Source organism: Melospiza georgiana, chromosome 2 (assembly GCF_028018845.1).
Source record: "Melospiza georgiana isolate bMelGeo1 chromosome 2, bMelGeo1.pri, whole genome shotgun sequence".
Classification (NCBI taxonomy): domain Eukaryota; kingdom Metazoa; phylum Chordata; class Aves; order Passeriformes; family Passerellidae; genus Melospiza; species Melospiza georgiana.
This window is the reverse complement of record NC_080431.1, coordinates 82,279,276-82,302,164: the sequence shown is the minus strand read 5'-3', so window position 1 is coordinate 82,302,164 and position 22,889 is coordinate 82,279,276. Positions and strand designations below refer to the sequence as shown.

The following is a 22,889-nucleotide window of genomic DNA, read 5'->3' as shown; positions in this document are numbered from 1 at the left end:
TGCACATATTCTGCACAGTTGCAGAGTCATCTTAAGGTTACTTGTTCTTTTTATATGCCCACCTTAGATAGCCAGAATGACTCTGAATTTCCTTTCTGTCTCAAATGACTGCAGATGGATTTCTGGCTCCACTGTACAATGGCAGAAGAAGATAATTTAATTAATTCCTACAAGAGGAGAACAAATTCATACTGCATAGATTAACTTATTTCATGTATTTAATTGTTTTACTTTTTATGGTTGACCTTGCATTTTTAACAATATAAGAATCAAAGAATTACCTGAGTAGCAAGGGATCCTTGAGGATCACTGAGTTCAGCTCTTGATTTCACAAAGGGAAACCTAAAGGTTAAGATATTTGCTCTAATTTTGTGTCCCATTTCAAGTGGCTTTTTTATTGGTTGTTGGTTTGGTAGTTTTTTGGAGTTTTTTTCTTAATCCATGGGATCATAGATATTGGAAGATCATCTGTCCCAACCCCACCGCCATGGGCACAGACACTTTGCACCAGACCAGGCTGCTCAAGGCACCATCCAACCTGGCCTTGAACACTGTTAAGAATAGGGCATTCACAATTTCTCTGGGCAGCCTGGGCCAGTGCCTCACCACCCTCACAGTAAAGGATTTTTAACCAATATCTAATCTGAATCTACTCTCTTTTAGGACAATGGGACACAAATTGAAGTTGTTTCCCCTGGTAAAAAGTCCCTCTCCAGCTTTATTTTAGCTCCTTTTAGATACTGGAAGGTGCTCTGAAGTATCCCTGTACTCTTCTCCAGGCTGAACAACTCCAACTCTAGTGGGAACACTGGCTATATTATTTCTCACCTGAGGGTCACCAGTAGTTAATGAGAATTTTTCTCACTATTGCAGTGGGAAAAGCAATTTTTAATCTCTTGTAGGAGGGATGGAAGAAATTCAGACTCCTTGACTCACAGTGTTCTGATTGAGGAGCTGTCACATAAAAAGTTGGTTGCATAAGCCGCTTTCCCCCCAGCTTACTTCTGGAAGAAAAATACTTACACTTAATTTTTTAAAGAAATTACCAAGAAATTACTTAGAGGTTTTTGGCTAAAAATATAAAGTTTTTTGTTTGTTTTTTTTTTTTTTTGTTTTTTTTTGGTTTTTTTTTTTTTTCCAGATAGAAATGCATATTCTGTGTAAAACATGCAGCTGTCCTCAGTGGAGCTGGACTAAATCCAAGACAGACCCCATTCTCACTTTGTTTAGATGAATATCCACTCGTATCTGCTTCCTATTCTGCGACATCTGATACTCCCTGGTGTATGAGTTATGCCCAAAACACTTTTTGAAGTCTCTGTGAAAATGCTATGAAAAGTTAGTGTATTCACTTTATAAACTGAGGAAAGGAAGCAGTAGAGGGTGAACTAAAACACCCCTAAACTACATGAATATAGCAGTCTGTTGGCTATTCTCAGAAAACGTCCTTATGAAAGTAGCTTGTGGAGTATATTAATTTGTCACAATGTGTGTTAGAGTCATTACAGGGGAAAATTAGAGGACTGTAGGATTAGAAATACAAGTAATGTGCATCTGTGGAGAGGAGAGAAAGCAATATTATTAGGTACAGATGGCTGGCAAGTGTGCTCAAATGTAATAAGATGTTATCTTTGTGCAGTGCTGTGTCCATTCCTAACAGATCACCAGCAAAGACCATGAATAATAAAAAGTACTAGACACAATCTGTCACCTGTAGCTAGGGTCAAAGTCTGAGGAGGTGCACTCTTTATGGTTCCTTTGAAGTTAAGTTGCCTACAGTACTGAAAAAACCCCAACCTCAGTAATCAAGGCTTTGAGTTGGTGAATGCATGGACTCAGAAGGGGCCTTACTGAATTCTGTGGTGTGTATAAGTAGATGCATGTTTCTGTATGGTAGCACGTCTTTTTTGCAGGATTTGAATCCAACAAATTAAAAATAGTGCTTCTATTTCATTTAAATGTCTGTTATGTAAGAATGCTGTGAGGTCAGCCACTCAGAAGTCAGGTCCCTTATTCAGCTAGTACCCAATTATGTCTAGATGTGAGGCAATCTAGTCTTTATTGCATATTTTTATTTTCTTGAAGTGTTTGCTTATGTTTTGTTCCTGTCCTCCCTCACATTTGTTTTGAACATTATACAACATGTGAGGAGGATGAATGCTATTCTGTTTGTGTTCTTTGCAACAGTTCCTGTGAGAAGATCTCTGTGTTATCCACTGGACATCACAAAAATAGTAAATAATAATAAATTAATGAATGCTCATCTCTGCTTTGTTCATCCTGTTCCATCTATTGCATCCCTTCAGGGTGGAGATGTGCTCTCAGTTACAGCTGCCCATCATCACTTGTGTTACACATACCTTCCATGTAACTGTGGATGAAACTTGATTTTACTGAGTCCACAGATCCCTGCTTTATTTGTGTTTGTCCCTACATCTATTTTGAAATGCTCCCTGAATGAGGCAAGGGCAGGAGAAGTGGCCTGTGGTTATGTAAACAGATCTGGTTCTTAGGATCCTTCATTGGTGCCTGAGCTGTGTCCTTGGTAGCTCCATAGGCAGTGCAGAGGGGGACAGTGATGTGCAGGATCTGCTGGATTTCACTGCTGTGAGAGGGTAAAAACCTGCCACAAAATACCTCCATTTCTTTGGAATATACCTTCACCCTGTGTGAGGTGAGATGTTGGCTGTTATTTTCAGACTAAGTTCTCAATTCAACATCAGAAAAAAAAATTCAAATTGAATACAGCATGTATACAGAAAGAAGGTGGGAGAAGATTAATTATGAATTAGTATTAAATAGTGAACAACATTGTAAATGCTAGCAATGAAATCTGGTAATAGCATTTGTGTACAAGAATGGCAGATTACATTGCAAAACAGATTTTCACAGGAATAAACCAATAACACAGATTATCTTTGTATCTAAGTGATTTTAACACTCTGTTTCTCTAGCTTCCTCCCCTGCCATTCCCCAGACCAAACCCCCACCCTTCAAGAACTTTATCACAGCAGTAAGGGTTTTTCAATCCCCCAGTATGGCTGGGGTTTTTTTTTAAACAAAAATATTTTGAAACCAGCAACCGAAGCATTTGTTTCAGAGCAGAAACCACAATCAGCCATAACAGAACATAATTAGTCTAAAGTAGTGAAGTTTCAGAAAATCCAAAAATGGGAAGTCATGCAAAATTAATTAGTGTTATTGTTATGTTGGTCTGATGTAAACTTAATAAAAACAGATTTCTTTTTGTTTAATTTCTCATTAAAGTTACAGAATTATCTTATTCTCTGTATCCACAGTCAGAGTGAAGACAAAATATTTTCCTTTCAGGGCCATCAGATAAGTTGAATGATTTTGCAATTTTTGTGCGTGCCCCTGAAGCAGATCTCCATCAGGCAGATGATGCTCTGAACCAGCCTGTCTCAGGTTCTAGAGTGATACGGTTAAATGATGCAATGACAAAATCAGTGGAGCTGCTGTTTGAATTGCTTTGATTATAAAGGTTTTCCATTTGGTGGACTAAAGTCTTGCTTAAGTAGGTAGGCCAAAATGAACTTTGCAATCAGTAGTTTAGGGTTGGGATTTTTTTATAATTCTCCATTAAAGACAAGGGTAGATATAGTTTTATGAACAATCAAGACATTTCTCCATATGCTGATGCCCTGTTTCTTCTTGCCAGTTTACATGGCAATAGTGGGAGGTACATGATACCATATTTACTTCCCTTTTTGTATGTTTGCCTGGGATTTGTTGTGGTGTTTTTATTTTATTTTATTTGTTTGGTTTTGTTTGTTTGTTTGTTTGGTTTTTCTTTTTTTTTACTTGGGAGAGTTCTTTTAGACAGAATAGGAAGGAAAGAGGTGAAAGAATTTTGCCTTTATCATTCTCCCTTGGACTTGGGATGTCTCCAAAGGGCATAATGCCTCTCTTGGGATGGTTCTATTCATGTATTACCCTGTAACTTATTATGCTGTAACTCGGTGCTGTGGTGGATGTAGCAGGATGGTGTAGCTGCCAAGCAGTTGCTTGGCCATAGCTGCACTGATTTAAATAGATCCAGAAAGTGATATTAAAATTCAACCCCTTTAGCTTTGGCAGGAGGGGCTGGACCAGACAGTCTACAGAGTTCCCTTCCAACCTCACCTGAGCTGGGGATAATGAAGCTTATGGATCAGTGTCATTTTCTTTATTTGTGGATTTTCCTGTTTAAATTATAATAATTTTGTATTTTTGATGCGCTCCAGTGTATTTCAAAGGACAAGCATGAAGAGAATGCTTTTTGAAATTCAGAAGGCCTTATTTTTCCCCTGTGGTTTGCTTAGCTTGGCTGTTTGTATCTATATGAATCACATCTAAATAGGACCATCCTTATTTAATAGCCTAACATCTAGCTTGCAGAACTGAAAATGACAGTGGAAAAACACATCTCTGAAGTATCTGCAGAGATCTTTGTTACAGAAAAAAAATTTTGTGTGTTCATTGTACAAAAAATGTACAATATTTAAGTCAGTTAATTTCAAATACTCTAAAATCTCTCTCATTTTTCATATAATTATCTGTATGTAATATTTGTGAAATGAAACTTTTAAAATTCAGGCTGTATTTGAAGTATATTATGTCCAGGACAGCTACTTTCTCAAAATTCTACCATAGCTAATTAAGTGACATTTTATAACAAAGTTCCATATTATGGAAATTAAACACCAAACCAAATTTGCCTATTACTACAAATATTATTCTTCTATGCCAGAAGTGTTTGTAGGGGAATTTTATGAAATTGTGCTTGTTTCTTAAACATATCTTTTCTTCCTGCCCCAGTATTCCTATTTCAGTAACACTTCTCTTTTGTGCCTGCATTTTCCATGTTTTTTCTTTACTGTATTTTTCTCCACCAATACTGATCTCCTTTTTCTTCCTCTCTGTTTCATTGCTACTGGTGAGGATAATAAGCTCATAAGAAATGGCCTGCTGAGACAAACCCATGGTCCATATCTCCCAGCAGTCAGTCTCTGACAGTGGCAGCAGAATTGTCACTTAGGGAAGGTTATAAATTACATCATTTTGTGCAGTCCATTCCCTTTCCAATCTCCCATCATTCACCATCACTGGATTTGATATGTCAGAGGGAGTATCTTTAGCTGGTCCTTTTAAAATCCATTCATCAATCATGTCAATGAATTTGTCCCATTTTTTCCCCCCATTTTAAACTAATCTTTAATTTCTTTTTATTTCCTCCATGGCTTTGCCAAATATGTTTAGCTTACCCACTCACTTGTTTATGAAAGTCTTAGTACAAACACAAACAGCTTTCAAGCAATGGGCTCACACAGGTTTTCTACAGCAGCAGAATGATGCCCTCTGTGTTATTCCTCATGCTCTTCCTCATGATGTCCAATATTACTTGGCTTTTTGAGGTTGCTGTTGAACATTAAACCAAATATTTCAGAGGAATGACAACCATGCCCAAAAATTACTTTGCTGAGTTATAAATGCTGGTTCCAATTTCAGCGTTGTACAGTTCTAGTTAAGATTTTTTTTGTTCTTCTAGATATCTTACATCTATCCACCCTGAAGCTCATTTATCAACTTCTTGCCCAGTTAAGTCACTCTAATGAAGTCTTTCAGGAGCTGGTCACTGGTGGTTCTGAAATTCACTATCCAAAGGAGCATAGTATTAGCTCTGAGATCAGAGACTTCAGGGTTCATTACCTTTTATAGGTCATTAAAGACAATGAATAAAATTGGTCCAAGCATGGAGAACTCTACTTGTGAATTTTCTTCATGGTAAGAATCCATAAAACTCTGTCCTTTGTTTTCTGTGATCTAACCAGCTTTCAGTCCACAAAGAAATTTCTTTAGTCCCATGACACTTCTGTTTCTCAATAACATTGCAGTGGAATATTATTGGAAGGCTTTTGGAAAACTTATGTATATTCATATTCCCTTTATTTACTTGCATGCTGACAGCTTCACAGAATTAGAGAGAACTAGTCAGACATGATTTCCCATTGAAGAAACTCTTCTGACTTCTGCAACAATCTTTATCTGTGTGCTCTGTTTGTCTTTATTTTATCATCTTGTCAGGGACAGCAATCAGCTTTCCCACTCTACAGGTCCAGAGTCCTTTTTGTAAACGGCTTTTTCCAGATGACTGTTTCTAGCTTTACACCAAGGAAAAGAGCTATCTGTAGGTATATTTATGTAAGAAAAAAAAAAAAACAAACTGAAGTTTTTTAGAAAATTCTGTGAATATGCTCAAAAGCTGTGGTTCCTATTAGAGGTTGGAGAACTAGATGGAATCAATAACTTGGGTTGGAAAATTGCAGCTAAGCTGTGATTTTTTACAAAAAGCATTACTTCAAAAAATGAAAATTTAACTGATAAAAAATTTATCTCTCCTGTGTTGTTTACTTTGGTTGGAAGCCTGCTGATACCTTGTCCTCTTTCCATTTTTAATGAGAAGGAATCAGTCTTACCAATCAGAGATTACAGACACAGTGATCCATAAATGGGGGATATCATGTCTTGTAGTGATATAATACATGGCAGCTCATTTGTATAAGCACTCCTTTTTATCACTACCATCTTGGAGCACCACAGTACTAAAAATAGTATTGAAGTGGGAAAAATGCTGTAATCATTGTCATTTTTTAATTTCCGACATGGAGACTGGAGAGGTTTCAGTCAACACTTCATCCTCTATTCTGTAAACCATTCAATTATTCTTCAATGACATTTTTGCATTTGGCATGTTGGTGACAATTTGGAAGTAGACTCTCTATACTGAGCCACATGTTTGGACTATATAGTTAAATTTTAGCAAATGTACATATTCTCAGAAATTATTTGCCTAAGTAGATCGCTTTTGCTGTCAGATGTTAAATGAAACAAAGTGTCTAAAAATATTAGTAGAAAAGTTACAAATTTTAAGTTTATGCAAATTTTCAGAAACATTTTTTAATATAAACTTTATTAGTTGATACAGTTGAAAATTTTATCTGGTTCTGTTTTTTCTGGAGTGAGACATTGTAATAATTACTTTTATTAAAAAGGTGTCTTTGAAATCTGATATAAACTACCACAGAATAAACGTTAAGAAAACTCTTATATTGAAGAATTGCATTATGCACCTTGTGAGCAATTATACTGGATATTGCATATTAGTACTAGTGCAATTTTTTTTCAGCTAATGAAATCTATCATGGTATTTTAGACTGAAAAAGACCATTATGTTCTGTACAGGATATTAAAATGTTCATTGGTAGATTACTAGCAAGCCCAAGTAATCATTTTCCTATATTAATTTAGGTAAATTGTTTGTGTAAAGATTATTTTAATGATATATACATGCAATTCACTGCTTAAAATGATTTAGAAGAGAATTTAGGAGAAAATAACTAAGCTGAACAGAGATTTATGCTGAAATTGTATCTGCATTTGTAATTGTTCTGTTTCAAGTAAATTGTTTTGCATATTGCACAGAAACTGTATGTCCTAGGGAGCACAGACTGCCTCTAGAGACAGCGTGCCCAAAAAGGAGACATTAAAGGAAGCTGGGTAATGTGGAGAAAAGCAGTCCTGGCTCCATCTGCTGTCTGGTGTTTCTCTCTCCCTTTTATTTTCTTGGCAGCTTCTTTCTTGGGGTATTTGGGGTAGTTAGGCCCCCCTATATTTCTTTGATCACAGGCTGATTTTTAGCCATACTTCTGCTTTTGCCTGCTATTAACCCCAACTACTTTGTTTTGCATTTCTGAGCACCACTGATAGTTTTGTTCTCTGTTTTTCCTACTGGACATAACTCAGATAAAGTAGGAAAGGAATGTACTTTTTTTTTTTTTTTTTTTGTCACCCTAGGATCAAGTTAATTTTGTGGTCTTCTTTTCTTTTTCATATGTATTAGTAAATGCTGTAAGGAAGCCCAGCCACAGTTCTGGAACTCTTACTCATCCTTACACTCAGGTTCACTTGAGCTGTATCAAAGCACAGCTGAAAAGTCTACTCCAAGCACTGGCTTTTCATGTCAATCTTTCTCACAGTCCTTTGAAAAAGAAAGGACCAAAAAGCTTTTGTTGGACCAAAGCTGAGGACAAGAACCTGGGAGTTTGGAGTGTTAAAGATTTTCCATGTTCTTTTGTAATAGGTTTAATTTTCAGAATAATTTCTGAGGCTGCACGAATTTGGGGCAAACCCTCAGTTATAGAGACATCATTTTCTGCCCTAACTCTGTACTGTACTTCTTGGCTTTCCTTCCAAAAGGGTTTTGTTCTTTTGGAATCTTAATAAATATGAACTTTTTTCTTGAAAGGTGTAATTTACTTGGATGTTCAATGGATTTCAACAAATTTTTAAAAATATTTTTCAAATGGCAGAATTTTGCAGTCACAGAAACCTCCTAATTTGGATTAGTCTAAATACTCAAAATTGGAAAATGGCTGCAAAATAGAAAGAGCCCTTTTGAGTCAATACTAGAGTTCAAAAATTGTACTGAGCTGTGATCCTGAAAAGATGTACATCACTGTTCTTTTAAAACATAATTCTATGTCAAATAAAGGACCCAATTAAAATTTCCAAATGGGAAATCTGACTCTAGATTGCAGAAATAGTGAAAATACAATGCAGATCCTAAATATGTAGGCAAGGATGCAAATAGATCTTTAAAAATAGTACTGAAAACTCCAGTCATGGCTAAACATCAGAGAAGCTTACTGTGACTGGAACTGATAGGAAATTAAACTTTATTCTAGACAATGTTTCTAAAATCAATAATTGAAAAAGGATAATTGGTGAAAATAAAGGTTTTTCAGATAAGGAAGAACATTTATTCACCAGAATACAGAAATTTCAAATATAACAGCAGATTAGTAATGCTACATGTTCAACACACTAGAAAATACTACAATCCATGATTGCTTCTATTTTTGTGACATGAGAGGTAAAATTACTTCTAGGGGTGTAAGTCTGGTCCCAGCTTAGATATCAAAATAAAAAAACCTTTATATTTGACTAATCCTGATACTTAAGAAAGTTAAAAAACTCCAAAACATAAAGCAAAACCAAACCAGGTACAGAATTGAGGTCTTTGATAAATGCCTACATTAACATAAAAAGTGAGTTATTTTTCTACAGCTTACTGAAGTAGCATATGCTTCTGGGTTTTTTCAGCCTAGAAACTAATGATTAGACATTCTTTAAACAACTTCCCTTATCAGCAGTAATTAATATATGAGACAAGTAAGATCTCTTTTAAGGAAGGGGTTATTTGCCGAAAAACATACATTTGGTTGTTCCCAAACTGCTTGTGAATATCAGTTCAAGTGTTTCCAGCTGAAATGGAGTGGTTGGAGCGATACAGCTGTGGAATCATCAGCTGCCTTTTACTCAACAGGTCTGCAATTAAGGAGTCCCTTTTGTTGACATTGTTCCATAGGGATTGCTGAATGCTTCAGCAGACATAGTTCTTGAACTAGATAATTTCAAGGAAGAGGAAGACAGCTTAAAAAGTTAAAATTCATTCAGTTCAAAGTACTTCCTCTCCAATCCCAACCACTTCCTCACCATGCCAACCGCTAAAAAAAGAGTCAGTCCTAGAGTTCAAGGTTTTATTTTGTTAAATAATATAAAGCATTATTAATATTATACTAAAAAACAGCATTTTGTGCCCATTTTTAGGAAAGCAGCCCCACAGAAAAGTTTAATTACTGTTCATTTTTATGTGTATTTTTTATGTGTCTTGGGTTTTTTATGTGTCTCGTTATTTTCACTTTTGTTCTTATGTTAGTGTTCTTCCTCATAAGAATTGGGCAAGTCATGTTGGTCATAATCTCCAGGTTGAGATAACTTAAAGTACTGAGACAGTCTTCAAGGATGTGTTGTATAATGGTCAGTTTATTTATTCCCCAAAGTATCTCTGCAGAAATTAGAATTAAAAGCACAGTATTGTAAATAAAGATTAAGAAAGGGTGAGTGGTTCAGCTGCTCATTTTGAGAACATCTTCTCTGGCGTCTTTGTTTTTTAAATTGATATTAAGGTTTTTACCTCATAGACTCGATTCAGTTTATTGGTTTATTGGATCTTTTCCCCTGGACATATTCCATTTCTTTCTGCTGGAGCTGTTCTGTTGAGGCTGAGTGTTTTGAAAGCATATTCTGTGTCTTTTTTTTTCAGTTTACAGTTCAGCTGCCCTGCATATTAAGGTTATCTTTCAGTATACCACTTCAGCAATATATACCAGTTGTATAATAGCATACACTTTGCAGTCTACTTTGTTGCAATAAAACTATTTAAAATAGTTTTATTTAAAACTATTTAAAAGCATGACTACAAATTCAAAAAAAACTATTTAAAAGCATAACTACAAATTCATATGAACAAAATTCACCTCTGTATTTGAAATACTGTGTCTTTTTATATACTTCTCTAGAAATGTATTGAAAATGCTAGAACATACAGAAGAAGATAAGCATGAAGCTTCCATGCTGCTCTCAGTGGTTGCAGTTCAGTCACTTTGCTCCTTTGCTCTGTTGCAGACGGTTCGCCATGGCTTTCCTTACCTACCCACTGCCTTAGCGTTTGACCCAGTGCAGAAAATCCTGGCAATCGGAACAAGAACAGGAGCCATTCGAATGTATCCTTTCTCATTCACAATTTGCAGCATTTCTGTGTCTTTGTAATACAGGGATGGGAATTACCTTCCTCAAGCACTCAGGTAAGGCTACAGTTGTTATGTTCTACTTCATTTTGCTTTATGAGACAGACTGGAAAAAGATGTGCTGTTGAGGAATCAACCAGGTCCCTAAGGGGTTCAAAGAACAATTTGTGATTGCATTCTTCGCATATGGTTTTGGCATATATTGGTTAAGATAAAACAGAATTGATCTTTTTCAGCATCCCAAGTTAAAGTGGACAGCAAAGTGATAATGAGCAAATTGTGAATGTTGTGCTAACAATAAATAAATTCATTGCTGCAATGCAGTTAGCCAGTGTTAAATTGCAGTTAGATGGCTGTGTATGAAATTATTTAGGTACTTTCAAGGTAATGGTGGGAAATAAGTGATTTTAGGACAGAATTCATCTCTTCCCAGAGGAGAAGGTGAAGCACTATAAAAGTGCCTATTTCTTTTCGTTAATTATAAAGGTACTTCAGTGCCAGCAATTTATGTGCTGTTTTTAATACAGTAGGATTTGGAAGTTAGAAGTCTATTCAGAATAAATTTAATTACAAGGTAATTAACATTTGAAGACTTTAATTAAAGAAAAAATTAAGAATATTTAAATGTGATGTATTTCAAAATGTTTCTCTACATAATTTTCTTAGTTTGGCATGGTTCCAATGTTTTCCACTTCAGTGAAAATACATATAAAACAAGGAAGAAAGGAGAAAGACAGGAAGGTTTAGAAGTTACAGAGTACAAAACTAATAAACCAATTTTTTTTTCAGACTTTTTGTAGCCAAATAAATTATAGGTTTAAAGTAGGGGACAATGCTGTATGAAACAGCAATATAATATTTTCTGGTTCTTTTGCTATCCCTGTTCCCAAGGTAACTGTAAATGCAATGAACCCAAGGCAGGTTACAAAGTAAAGAAAAATCTCCTTGTGGAAAACAAGCCTGTGTCTCATGTAATATTACTAAAAGTTTGGTTCTTCCATTTTTGGGTACTCTTGGTCTGAACAGTTGCATTTTCCTAAGCCTCAGTTTCTATCTGACCCAGAATTTCTCACAAGACTCAACTAAACCTCAAGTTATATCACACACTCTGCTTTGATAGTTCTACTCTTTATTTCTTACCTATGTGAAGTAGATTGAATATATTATGTTCAAATGCAAAGAAGAAAATGTCCATGGATTTGTGTACCTTTGAGAAGTACAAGTCTAGTAGTCATGTTTTCTTCTTCTTTTTAGAGGTATGCAAGGTTAAAAATCTGGGGCTTTGTCCTTGGAAGCTTCACTGATATCTTCAGAGTGAGGGTATTGGGAATTTCATGGTAGAAGTAGGAGGAAGACCTTGCAGAAGATTGACTCCTGTGCCCACCTCTTCTTTCCATCTCAGCAGTGTGGCTTTTCTAGGAGCAGTGCTGTCACTGGCTAGGCATCCTTTATCTCTACAAATCTCTCCTTTGAGGAAAATTCAGGTACAGAGCCTGAATTAAACCAGGTTCATGTAGAATTAATTTAAACCTGCATGTCTCCTGACACAGGAAATGGAACATGAATTGGAAAAATTGCTATATCCCTAAGCTTATATAAAATTCTCTCTATATTTTCTATAAAAATAGATTATAAAGAGTTAGCAGAAGGGAAAAGAATGTTTTTCAAAGTGTCCTTCCTTTTAACATTTCTTCTCCTGTTTGCTAGTAAACTCCTACCTCATTCATGGAAAAATTTCTACCAGTGCTAGTATCTTAATCAAGCAAGAGCAGCAGGATTACCAGTGAATTTGATTTTTTTTGTTGTTTTTTGGAAGATATGTCATAACATAAATGCTTCTCAGCTTAGTCACAGAGAGCCTGGTTTGCTTAATTGAGCCCTGAGTTAATGGAAACTGTGCTTTGAAGACAGAGGGTACCATAAAAAGAATTACTTATTTATTCATTTTAACCGAGGTTTCTCCACTTCGCTGTAAGTTTTGCAGAACATATTACATAAAAAACCTACTTGTGGACTTATAAATTTGCAGTGAAAGAGGCCCTAAGACTACCCCCAGAACACCACTCATTTAAGCCAGTCTTGTTGCAGATGTTTGTAGTTGTTGAAATCAGGCAATAAAATTCAAGTAATGATGTAATAGATTAAGTATTACATCTGAAAGTAAAATTCATAATGTGGGGTTTTTTTAGCAAACTAAGGAAAATATAGGTTTTAGTGGCTCTGAGTTTTGCACAGTATCCTGTAAAAATACTTTTTAACAGAACTGTACAATTTCATTCTGCTATGAGTAGGTCATATAAGACAAAGGGAACTCTTTCTATGCATACATTGTGTTTGACTGGTGTTTCTAAACAGTACTGTTGATGGAGTGAAAGCACAGACTACTTGGCTGCCATTAAAGAAATTTACCCCCTTCTTTATTTGTTTGCTTACTGATGGTGCCAAAGGGAACACAAAAGGATGGGAATACTGAATTTATGTTTAATATTCATGTCATGATGTAGAACAAGTTTTGCTGTGATGAGTCCAAGACACATGATTATATTATTGCCTCCTTGACTTTCTGAAAGATTCACAAGGTATTGGTATTTCTACTGATCACCAGTTAACAGGTCTCAATATTAATGTCTAACATCAGGCCTTCAGGTGACCATTTTGAGTGATCCAGCAGCAGTACTGAAGTTGACCATGTTAAATTGTCCTGAAGTAGAGCATTTTCATAAGCTGCCATTAGAGTGCAGAGATGGAAGTTCATTCTGGTATGGCAGTCAATTTTTTTTCTCCTAGATTTCTTTTCAAGGTGCTTAGATGCAACTGCTCTCTCTAGCTTCTGTTGCACTGGGAATTGTTGTTGCTATGCTCTACTGATCCTCCCAGTCTCTGTGGGTTTCCCAAAGAAGTTCAAACAACTGCAGGCTACCTCCAGCACTGCAAACCATCAATGGTAGTATCCCTACTACCAACACAAACTAACAAAGTCTGCAAATAAAGGGTCAAAACCCTGCTCCTGAAACAGTTGCTCTGGCATCTGGTCATTCTTTACCTTTGTCCTAAAGACAGCAAATTTCATTTTTCCTTTGAGGTATTTTCTTCCTGTTGGAAGCCTGTTCCCAGCTCCCATACTTGTGATCATTGTTCAGATCATTGCTTGACATCACTCTAAGTGGAATATCCTTGCTTCAGGAAAATACATTCCATGAAGAGGGGCTATGAAATGGAATTCCTTTTCTTATTGTCTCCATATCCATCTTCTCTAGTCCCAGTGTGAAGAACCTTCTGACACAATAAAACCAACTGTGCAGTCTCTGGTTGCTGTCAGAGAAGGTTCTGTATCACCATATAAGGAGGTGAGAAATTAAGATACTTGGTCAGACTTAAGTCTCTTCTTGATTTCAGAGGAAAAGGAGAAGTCTGGGGATTTTTTGCATTCTCAGTCTGAATAAATAGATTAAAGTCAGTATTGTTAACAGTGATTATTCCAGTAACAGATCTGAAGGAGCAGCATGCTGTGCTCAGATTTTAGGATGCATATTTCTATATTGTCAATTATTCAGCTGACAAATTCTTGTTAAAATTCATTCTAAGTACTTCCTGGAGTCACTGAGTCCTTTCCTTTGGAGTTCTTTTATTGCATCAGAGCTGTGTTTAGCCATTGCAGCTCTCTGCTTCAAACATGCAGAATACAATATCTACTCCTTTTTAAATCAAACTGCTGATTATTTAGTGGTCAATTGCAGTGAGAAATTCTGAAAGACACTCTTCTCTAGCTATTACCATTTTTTGCTTATCATGAAATGAGAGGAAGTTTGCCTTAAATCCAGTGCAAAGAAAACCTACTGGGTCCAGAATGGCCTCTAGAAAACTGAAAATTCACCATCAAACAGGTTTACATTAGTAATATGGTTTTGTATGGGTTTTAGTGTGAGCTGGTGCTGGTTTTGGTACATATTCTTTAGACTTTCAGGCTCCATATTGTCATGGATGCAGGTTGTGGGGTATGCAGATCTTCACTTTCACTGTTAGTTGCTTGAGCAATGCTGTAAGGCATCTGCAACCCATGCAAGGCTTTTCCAGTAGGCACAGCTGTTTTTTAGCCCCATTATCAGAAAATACAGTGGCCATTTTATATCTAGGCAAACAAAACATTATTCTGGCTAGCTGACACATGACAGTGGAAGCATTGCTCTATCCCCACCTTTAGCTTAGCTGCCCAGGCCTGACCCTGCCTTTGCTCCAATTCTGCTGCTTGTCAGATCTATTTCTGTGAGCCATCCAATGCACTAACCTGAAAAAATACCAGTTCTTCTGCTGTGCTACTTTTTTTGCCAGATTAACAAACTGATTTATCTGGTGCTTACCTCCAATGTTAGTCAGAATGATGCATAAAGAAAGTGGAAGGAGTGCAGTTGGGACTGGATAAGAGAAGGAAATGGGGGAGTAAGAAAATTTTGGCACTAAGGAGCAGGTCATTAAATTGACTTGTCTTAGTGGTTGAAATTGCATCGGATAAATTCAAGGATGGCAGATTGCAGCTATCTATGAAATTTGCTACAAAATAGTCTTTCAATTTTGAGTGGTATAGAACATACCATCTTTTTTACTTATGTTTAAAAAATCTTCATGTAAAGCCATTTGCAAGTCACAAGAATTCTACAGGTTCTGCTCAAGGGAGATTCTGCTTTAGAATCGTATTTGGAATAACTTTTTCTGGCCTGTTTTCTGTACTTCTTCCAATGCTTTAATAGGAAGAGTGATTTTTGAATGTCAAATAAGGTGCAGCAACACTTATTTTAACAGGTGTGTTTTGTGAAGAAACAAACATGACTTCAAAAAGGCCAATGGCATCCTGGCCTGTGTCAGCAATAGTGTGGCCAGCAGGACCAGGGCACTGATTGTCCCCTGGTACTCAGCCCTGGTGAGGCCAGACCTCAAATCCTGTGTCCAGTTCTAGGCCCCTTTCTAAAAGAAAGATATTGAGGTGCTGGAGTGTGTCCAGAGGAGGGAAACAGAGCTGGGGAAGGATCTGGAGCACAAGTCCTGTAAGGAACTGCTGAGGGAGCTGGGGGTGTTTATCCTTGTGAAAAGGAGGCTTGGGGGGACCTTATCACTCTCTCAAGTACTTGAAAGGACAAAAGAAAATGGCCTTGGATTGTGCAGGGGAAGTTTAGATTGGATCTTAGGAAAAATTACTTTGCTGAAAGGGTTGTCCAACCCTGGAACGGGCTGCTCTGGGAAGTGGTGGAATCACCAGCTCTGGAAGTGTTCAGAAGTCATGCAGAGGTGGCACTGAGGGACATGGTTTGGTGGTGGACTTTTTAGTGCTGGGTTAGTGGTTAGACTCGATGGTCTTGGAAGTCTTTTCCAAGCTAAGTTATTTTATAAGACCATCATCTTTCTGTGAAACAGCCAGTAATCATATCTTCAATTCCAGAGTAACTGTGCCAAGTAAAGGGGAAGGTGAAATCTAAACCCAAGATAGCTCTGTTGAACATCATGGATCTTCAGCAGCTGATATACACAGAGAGACTGTATTCCTGGGAGGTAGAACTGAGGCTGTTTGTGCACTCTAAAAAAAAGAAAATCTGGCAAAGAAGATAAATAGTGCTAATTAAATCATTGCTGGCAGAGTTCTGAGTAGGCATGGAATTTTACAGTAGCTAAAGGAAATGTGGTAAAGAATGTTTGACATCAGGTTGGATGCACTTTAAAAGAAAAGAGGAGAATGTAACTTGGGGTTTTAGTCTGTGAGAAGGGTGGCATAAAAGCTAAATATAAATTGTGACAGATTTACTCTCCCTGGAACTGCTGCCTTTTAATCTAAACAAGGTTTCAGTAGTTCTTTATCCTTAAAATAAGCCAACTGTGTTCTCTGCTGTTTACTCTGTGTGATTTATTGGGCAGATGGAATGGGGGTAGCACAGACAAGATCATAAACCCAAAGTTCTATTGTTTGAAATGGAGGAATCATTGATACATTTCGTCTTTTGTCTCATTGGACAATGTATTTGAGATTTTTGTAGACAACTTGAGCTATTTAGGAATGCAAACTTCACTGAGAGTCAGTACTCCTAATATAAGTTCTTTTAAAAATTCCCCTGGAAATCAACATACAAATGTCTATTTTTGTGTGTATAGATACCTAAATAGGTTATTACAGAAATGAATTTATTGTCAATCTACAAGAATAAAAAATATTGTAAAAGATACCAAAATAATCAAATTTACCTTTATTACTAAATCCAACAGAACCAGAGTTTGGAGATTTTTTCTATGTTAAGACTACTATGCATTTGGTTATGTGTGAATTCATATATATATACACATAAACATATACAGATATATAAACATATAGGTATAGATATATATTAGGTTTCTGCACAAATGCATAAATTTGGGTCCCGGGTTTGTTAGTTTCCCAAGCCTCTTCCATGCTTTTTAAGTAAGGAGACTGAATATGTTACAGTTAAATGTACTGGACTTCCTTCACTTTCAGTTGCTGTTTATCTAGGAGATAAAAATGGAATCTGACATCTGCAAACAAATCTACTGAGAAAATGTAGATTTTTATATATTTGAAGATGCATGTAAAACTGGCGTACAGGTGGATGACTCTGGCAGCATTTCAAGTGGAGCTGATGACTGCATTTATGAACAATATCTGAAAAAATGCTTTCTGGATATCTGTTACAAGGGGGTTTTTGAGTATAATAAAAAAAACCCTCAACATACTCTCATAGTGAAATTATGACTACTGGTGATAGTCAACTATTTCAAATAAGTGATGTGTCTTAATTAGACCTTGTGTCAGCTTTAGAGCTTTCCCTACCTTCTTTGTTCCAAACTTTGTCATCAACAGAAGTGTGGATGTGCATAGGAAACAAAGTACATCAATTTGCCCTCCTTTCCAGTCTGCTAATTATCTTTTTTAGACAAATATCCATGACCTAAATTTGGCAGACATCCTTAAACCACAGAAATTTGTAGTCATACTACACACTTAGTTATTTTGACACTTTTCTTCTTTTGCTTTTATCTGGCAGATACTCTTGATGGTAGAGGGAATTGATACTTCTCCAAATAACTTAGGAAAGCTAATATCTAGTAAAAGACAAACCCAAAGTACACAGACACATACAGCAGGAGCATTTTAGTGTTGTGAAAGGAGACCTATTTTTTTCTAGCTACAGGCACTCATTCAATTTAAATTCTTGATGACTTCGTGAAGTTAGGTGCCTTTCTTGCACGTGTAATGGAGGGAGACCAGGGATGAAAGGGAGCTGTGGAGGATTGAATGCCCATTATGAGGTAGAAAGACTGCAGTGACTCTGAATAATTGTTTCTGCATTGGGAATACCTAAGGAGAAGTTTCTGAAGCCAAAGAGTTCCCCCGTGAGGATCTTGCACAGCAAGGAACATGAACCATGTCATGTGATGAGTGGTTCAGTAGGAAGTGGGACAGACACAGTCACACACTATTTCAGCCTAAACCTCAAGGAAAGGTGTTGGATAAAAGCACAGTTTTTCCTGAGGTTCAAGAAATGGGGAGATGAGCAAAACAGAGACTATGATCTCATTCAGGAGAGGGGTGAGGGGGGGAAGGTTTTCTTGAAGAAGTTCTCTTCCCTCATCCATGGTCAGCCCTCTTTCCCTAACTGACCTAGTTTCACTCCAGTTCTTACAGCTCTTAGATTTCTCTTCCTCACCCCTGACCTGTCTTTTCTTAGTGGCATTAAGCAAGCAATATTCTTTCAATCTCCATCTTGCACCTGTCCTGTGCAAAGCAGTCTCTGAATTACATCTTTTTCTAAGGAGACTGTTCAAGTCAAGAACCAAGAGGTTTCCCAGGTGCTTCAGATCCACATTCAAAGCCACACTTGAGTACAAAAAGAAGAATTAAAAAAGACCATCATGGGAGAAGCCAAGTTTGTCCAAAAGAGATCGTGGATCAAGAACTATCAGAAAATGAATAGGTGAAGTAGCCAAGTCTTAGAGGGCATTAAAGAATGTAAGTGTGGCATCATTCTCTTTGTCCAGAGAGAGCGCAGGGAGGGGAAGTGACCCAGAAATTTTGTGAGTCTGCTCCTCTTTAGTGCTGTTATGGAGATATTCTGGTGTTTTATCAACACTGTTTTAGTCTTGTACTCAAAACACATCGCCCTGCAGGCCTCCATGAAGAAAATCAGCTCCATTTCAGCCAGACACAGCACACTTCTCAAAGATTCTGCAGTACTGTTTGTTTGAACTGTTGTTGTTTTCAGATAATGGTGAGTGGAAATTCAGCCCTCTGAACATGCTTTAATTGTAAAACTGATAATTTGAGCAGGAAAAGGCTAGATCTTCTCTCTAATTACTGGCAATAACTATGCTTTCCACTAATCAGTTTTTGGATTTTTTTCATTTTATTGAATAAATAGTAGCATATATCTATATGGTATAAAATAGATATATCATATATAGTATATTTATATGTTGACATTCAACATTAACCCTAAAAAATGCTCACAGATAGCATAAGAAAAAAATATTGGAATATGGTTCTTTAGTACTATAGTTGGTTTCTGGTTGGGTTTTTTGAGTGGCTGCTCGAAAAAGGCCCCAGTCACTGAATACACTACATTTTAAACAGCTACAAGAAGTGCATTTTAAATGCTGTGACTTTTAGAGGAGTTTGACTTTCTGTTTTGTTATTTAGCTGTATTTTCTGCAATGCAGAATTGATAGCTCTGTGACATATTTATGTATTTCAGTTGCTTCAGTAAATAAATAAGGATTGACTGAATTATGTGGTCTGATCTGACACACACTGATTTCAAAAGCACCATGCTTTTATTATGAGATGAATCAATACGAGATGTGTGGCAGAAGAATACATTTGAGTATATTCATGTAGTAGGCAAGCGAGTGGCTTTAGTCAATATTCTCTTGGAAACCTATGATCAGAACATACCAACTTAGGCTTTTAAAATATTTATCTTAGTATTTTTTCTCTAGTTACTTGCAATATATAAGTTCACATTTGCAAATAATTTCTCCATTTCAGGTATGGATAGGTGTGTGCCCCAGTTCCCATTAGATTTTAACAACAGGACTTTCTTTTTCACAGCAATTTTATTAATCTTAATTTGTAGATTTTGAGACATTCCACTTTAACTTATATGCTTAGAACTAAGGAGAGACTAATATAATTCATCAATACTTTATCTGTTGAAGAACTGGATTTAAAATTTCTGCAAACATCCTACATTCTATTTAGTAGATTATTTGCATCGTTTTTATACCCATATATTTTATCTAACTGGCAAAATTCATGAGAGTGGCATCATTTTGAAACCCAAGAATACAGTCTCATATATAAAAATCAAGTCAAAAGTTAATATTGTCTTATGATAGAACACTAAAACGATTGATCAGTCTTCTCCAGCAGCCTCTGTTACAGGATTAGGATCTGGCAGACCATCTCAGAGCAAGTGTAGCAGATCAGACTGAATGTAAAATGAAGCAGAAGGGTTTGTGCTCATCCACTGCCTTGTACTGTGGATGTACAGAGTTGAGATGTGGGACTGTCTGTTCAATTTTCATAGCAGAATGTTTAAACCTGCACATCCCGTTGCACACAACATTTTTCCTACCAGACCATATATACCTGTGAGGTATTTTTCATCTTAAAGTGTTGCACTTTATAGGAAAAGCAAGTGCAACCCAGTGTTTATAGGATAATGATTTAGTCACATAATTTAAAGGGGGAATCTTGCATTCCAGTCTGTGCTCAAGGACAGATTATAAATTTTCCTTGGAACAGTGACTAGATGCAATAGTTATAACCTGTGAAGTCCTTCTCATTTTTGTAGATCATGTTATCTTAGCAAGACAGATGGAATATCTATTTCATAATAGCTTCATGTGTTTGTTTCACAGAAGTTGTTCATAAAATATTAGTTTGTAGTGGAAGATCAAATGGTACCCAGTAGATTTGGTGATTTCAAAGTAGCACTTAAATTCAGAGCTGCCTGTCTGTACCCATTGCTCTTGTCTTTGGTAAATTCATTTATTTTATATAAGCAGATCATTGGATACCATCCACAGGTTGTAATAGGGGTGGGACCTAAGACCTCCACATCCTGGGTGAAAACCTGCTAGCCATGATTTCTTGTTCCATCTCTCTTAATTGAGTATTCCCTCCTGTCTCAAACTCCCACATCCTGCCCTCCTGAGCTGAGCAAGTCAAGAGTTGCTGTGGTTCCAAGTAGGGTGTGGTCAGGACACTGTGCTTATAGCACTTTTATTTTAAGCAGAATAGCTTTCTTTTTTTCTACCTTATTATTTTGGGACACAAAAAATGTTGCACTGTTAATGGGAAAGCTTTTTCATCCTTTGTCAGTACACCTTTTCATTCATACAATAAGGTGTCTGGTAGATGGAGACACCTGCAAATTTAGAACTGGTCACATGGATTTTTTTGAGAGAAAAGTTCTCATCTTCAGCAAGAGCCAAGACTTGCCTTTTCAAGTCTTTTGGCCTTTAATAAAAAGAGCCTTTAACTTGATTCCTGCTGTTTGTGGCTGTAAAATAGTGAAGTATCAACCAGTGTCAAGAAGTCATTACATTTAATAAATGTAATGCATGGTTTTAAAGGCTTTTAAGATGAAAAATACCACATTTATATTTTCCAGAACAACAGACAGAGAAAATCCATAAATACATTGACATCAGAGTGATGAGCTCTGTTAAAAGCATCTCTGAATTACCAGGTGGGCTTTAATTATGCTTCCACAATGTGTGCTTTGAATAATATGAATGAATAACCATTCTTGAGTATGTATTTCTCAATAAAAATAAAAATTTTCTGTAAAATGGACCTTAAATTAAAGATAACTTACCTAAATTAACATCATCACCATCCAGACCATAAGCTTGTCAAGCTGCCAACTTCCTCAAGTAGGATGTCCCAGCTAATAAGAAAACAACATGAGAAATCCCAGTCGTTTCTGAAACAAGAGGAGAAGCAAATTCTCCTGTGAAAATCATCCCTAAGAATGTCTTCTATGCTCCTGAATTTTGTACCTTAGGATCTCTCTAGCACTGCAACTCTCAAATGAAAGGAAATACTAATTAAAAACTGGTTCATTTTATAGGTTCCCTCAGTTTTAATTGATAGATCACTATTTTGGACTCAAGAATACAAGATTCACTTCATTAGGCTGGCAGTTTTGCTACAGCAAAGAAGCTTTCTGTTTGTAAAGCATAAATTAAATCACTGGGAGATCAATAAATGCAATAAGGAAACAGTGTTGTTTTCATGGCTTCTGAGCAACTTAAGGACAAGATATTTTCCAGTTGTTAAAAAAAAGTTTAATGCTTTTAAAAGAATTTATATAATGCTACCTGCTACATTCTCCTAGAAGTAGACTAAATCTTCTGCTGTAAGAGAGGGCAGAAGAACGCTGAGTCCTTACTTGTTTCTTTAGAGGAATGGATCTTTTCTGACTTGAAATTCCTTAATTAGTGTAATTCTGAGCAAGCAGGTAGAATGTTGTACCTTCCTTGTCTATTTTAGCTAAACACTGCCAGGGCTTCCCTATTCTAGCTAGCTGTAACCCTTTTTAGGGCTTCACAGAAAAGCTACTAAGAGAGATTATATTAAAGTGAATTCTTTTACTTCTACATTGATACCCTAACCCAAGGAACTCAAACATAGAGTCTTTAGAAATATGCTACAATTAGGTCTGCATGTTCAGTTCATTTTTCATTAGTCCTTTATCAGTTCTGTCATCACACTTCTTCATCTTTGCTAATGTCAGGATTCTTCACCAACCTTTTGCTGTGAGGCTGTGTCAGGGTCCTTGTCTGCTTTGCCATACTGTGAGTTGTAGAGAAAGGAAGAAGCACAGACATTACACTTAGAGGAAATGAGGATGAAAGAATAAAATACTGCTTTTTTGAACCTACTGCATTTCTCTGTTGTTGGTTTCCTGTCTCATCTCCTGTGAGACTGATGTTATGTCATGAGGAGAAAAATGAGAAAATTTTGGTGGTTTCATGAAACAGTCTGGTTGGTTGACTGCTCCCAAAGTACAGCAATCAAAGTGTCTGATCTGGTTCCCCTAGCATGTTTCAAAGTGGCTACAGGAACTGAAAGTTCTTCTGTTCTCCCAAGAGGGGCATCAGGTACAGCCAAATTTATTCATCTGGGCAAAAGCCACCAAAGCTGCTGCCACTGAATAGTTAAAAGATTTCTTCTAC

At 36.6% G+C, this 22,889-nt stretch overlaps 1 protein-coding gene across 6 annotated transcripts in view; it reads left to right on the top strand.

Moving 5' to 3' along the window:
- Window positions 1-22,889, top strand: part of STXBP5L (syntaxin binding protein 5L) — a 180,383-nt gene that overhangs the window by 6,490 nt on the left and 151,004 nt on the right. For all 6 annotated transcript variants that reach the window (XM_058044368.1, XM_058044390.1, XM_058044360.1 and 3 more), the window contains exon 2: window positions 10,528-10,625. In XM_058044368.1, coding sequence (XP_057900351.1) covers window positions 10,528-10,625 — 98 coding nt within the window. The remainder of the gene's footprint in view (window positions 1-10,527; window positions 10,626-22,889) is intronic.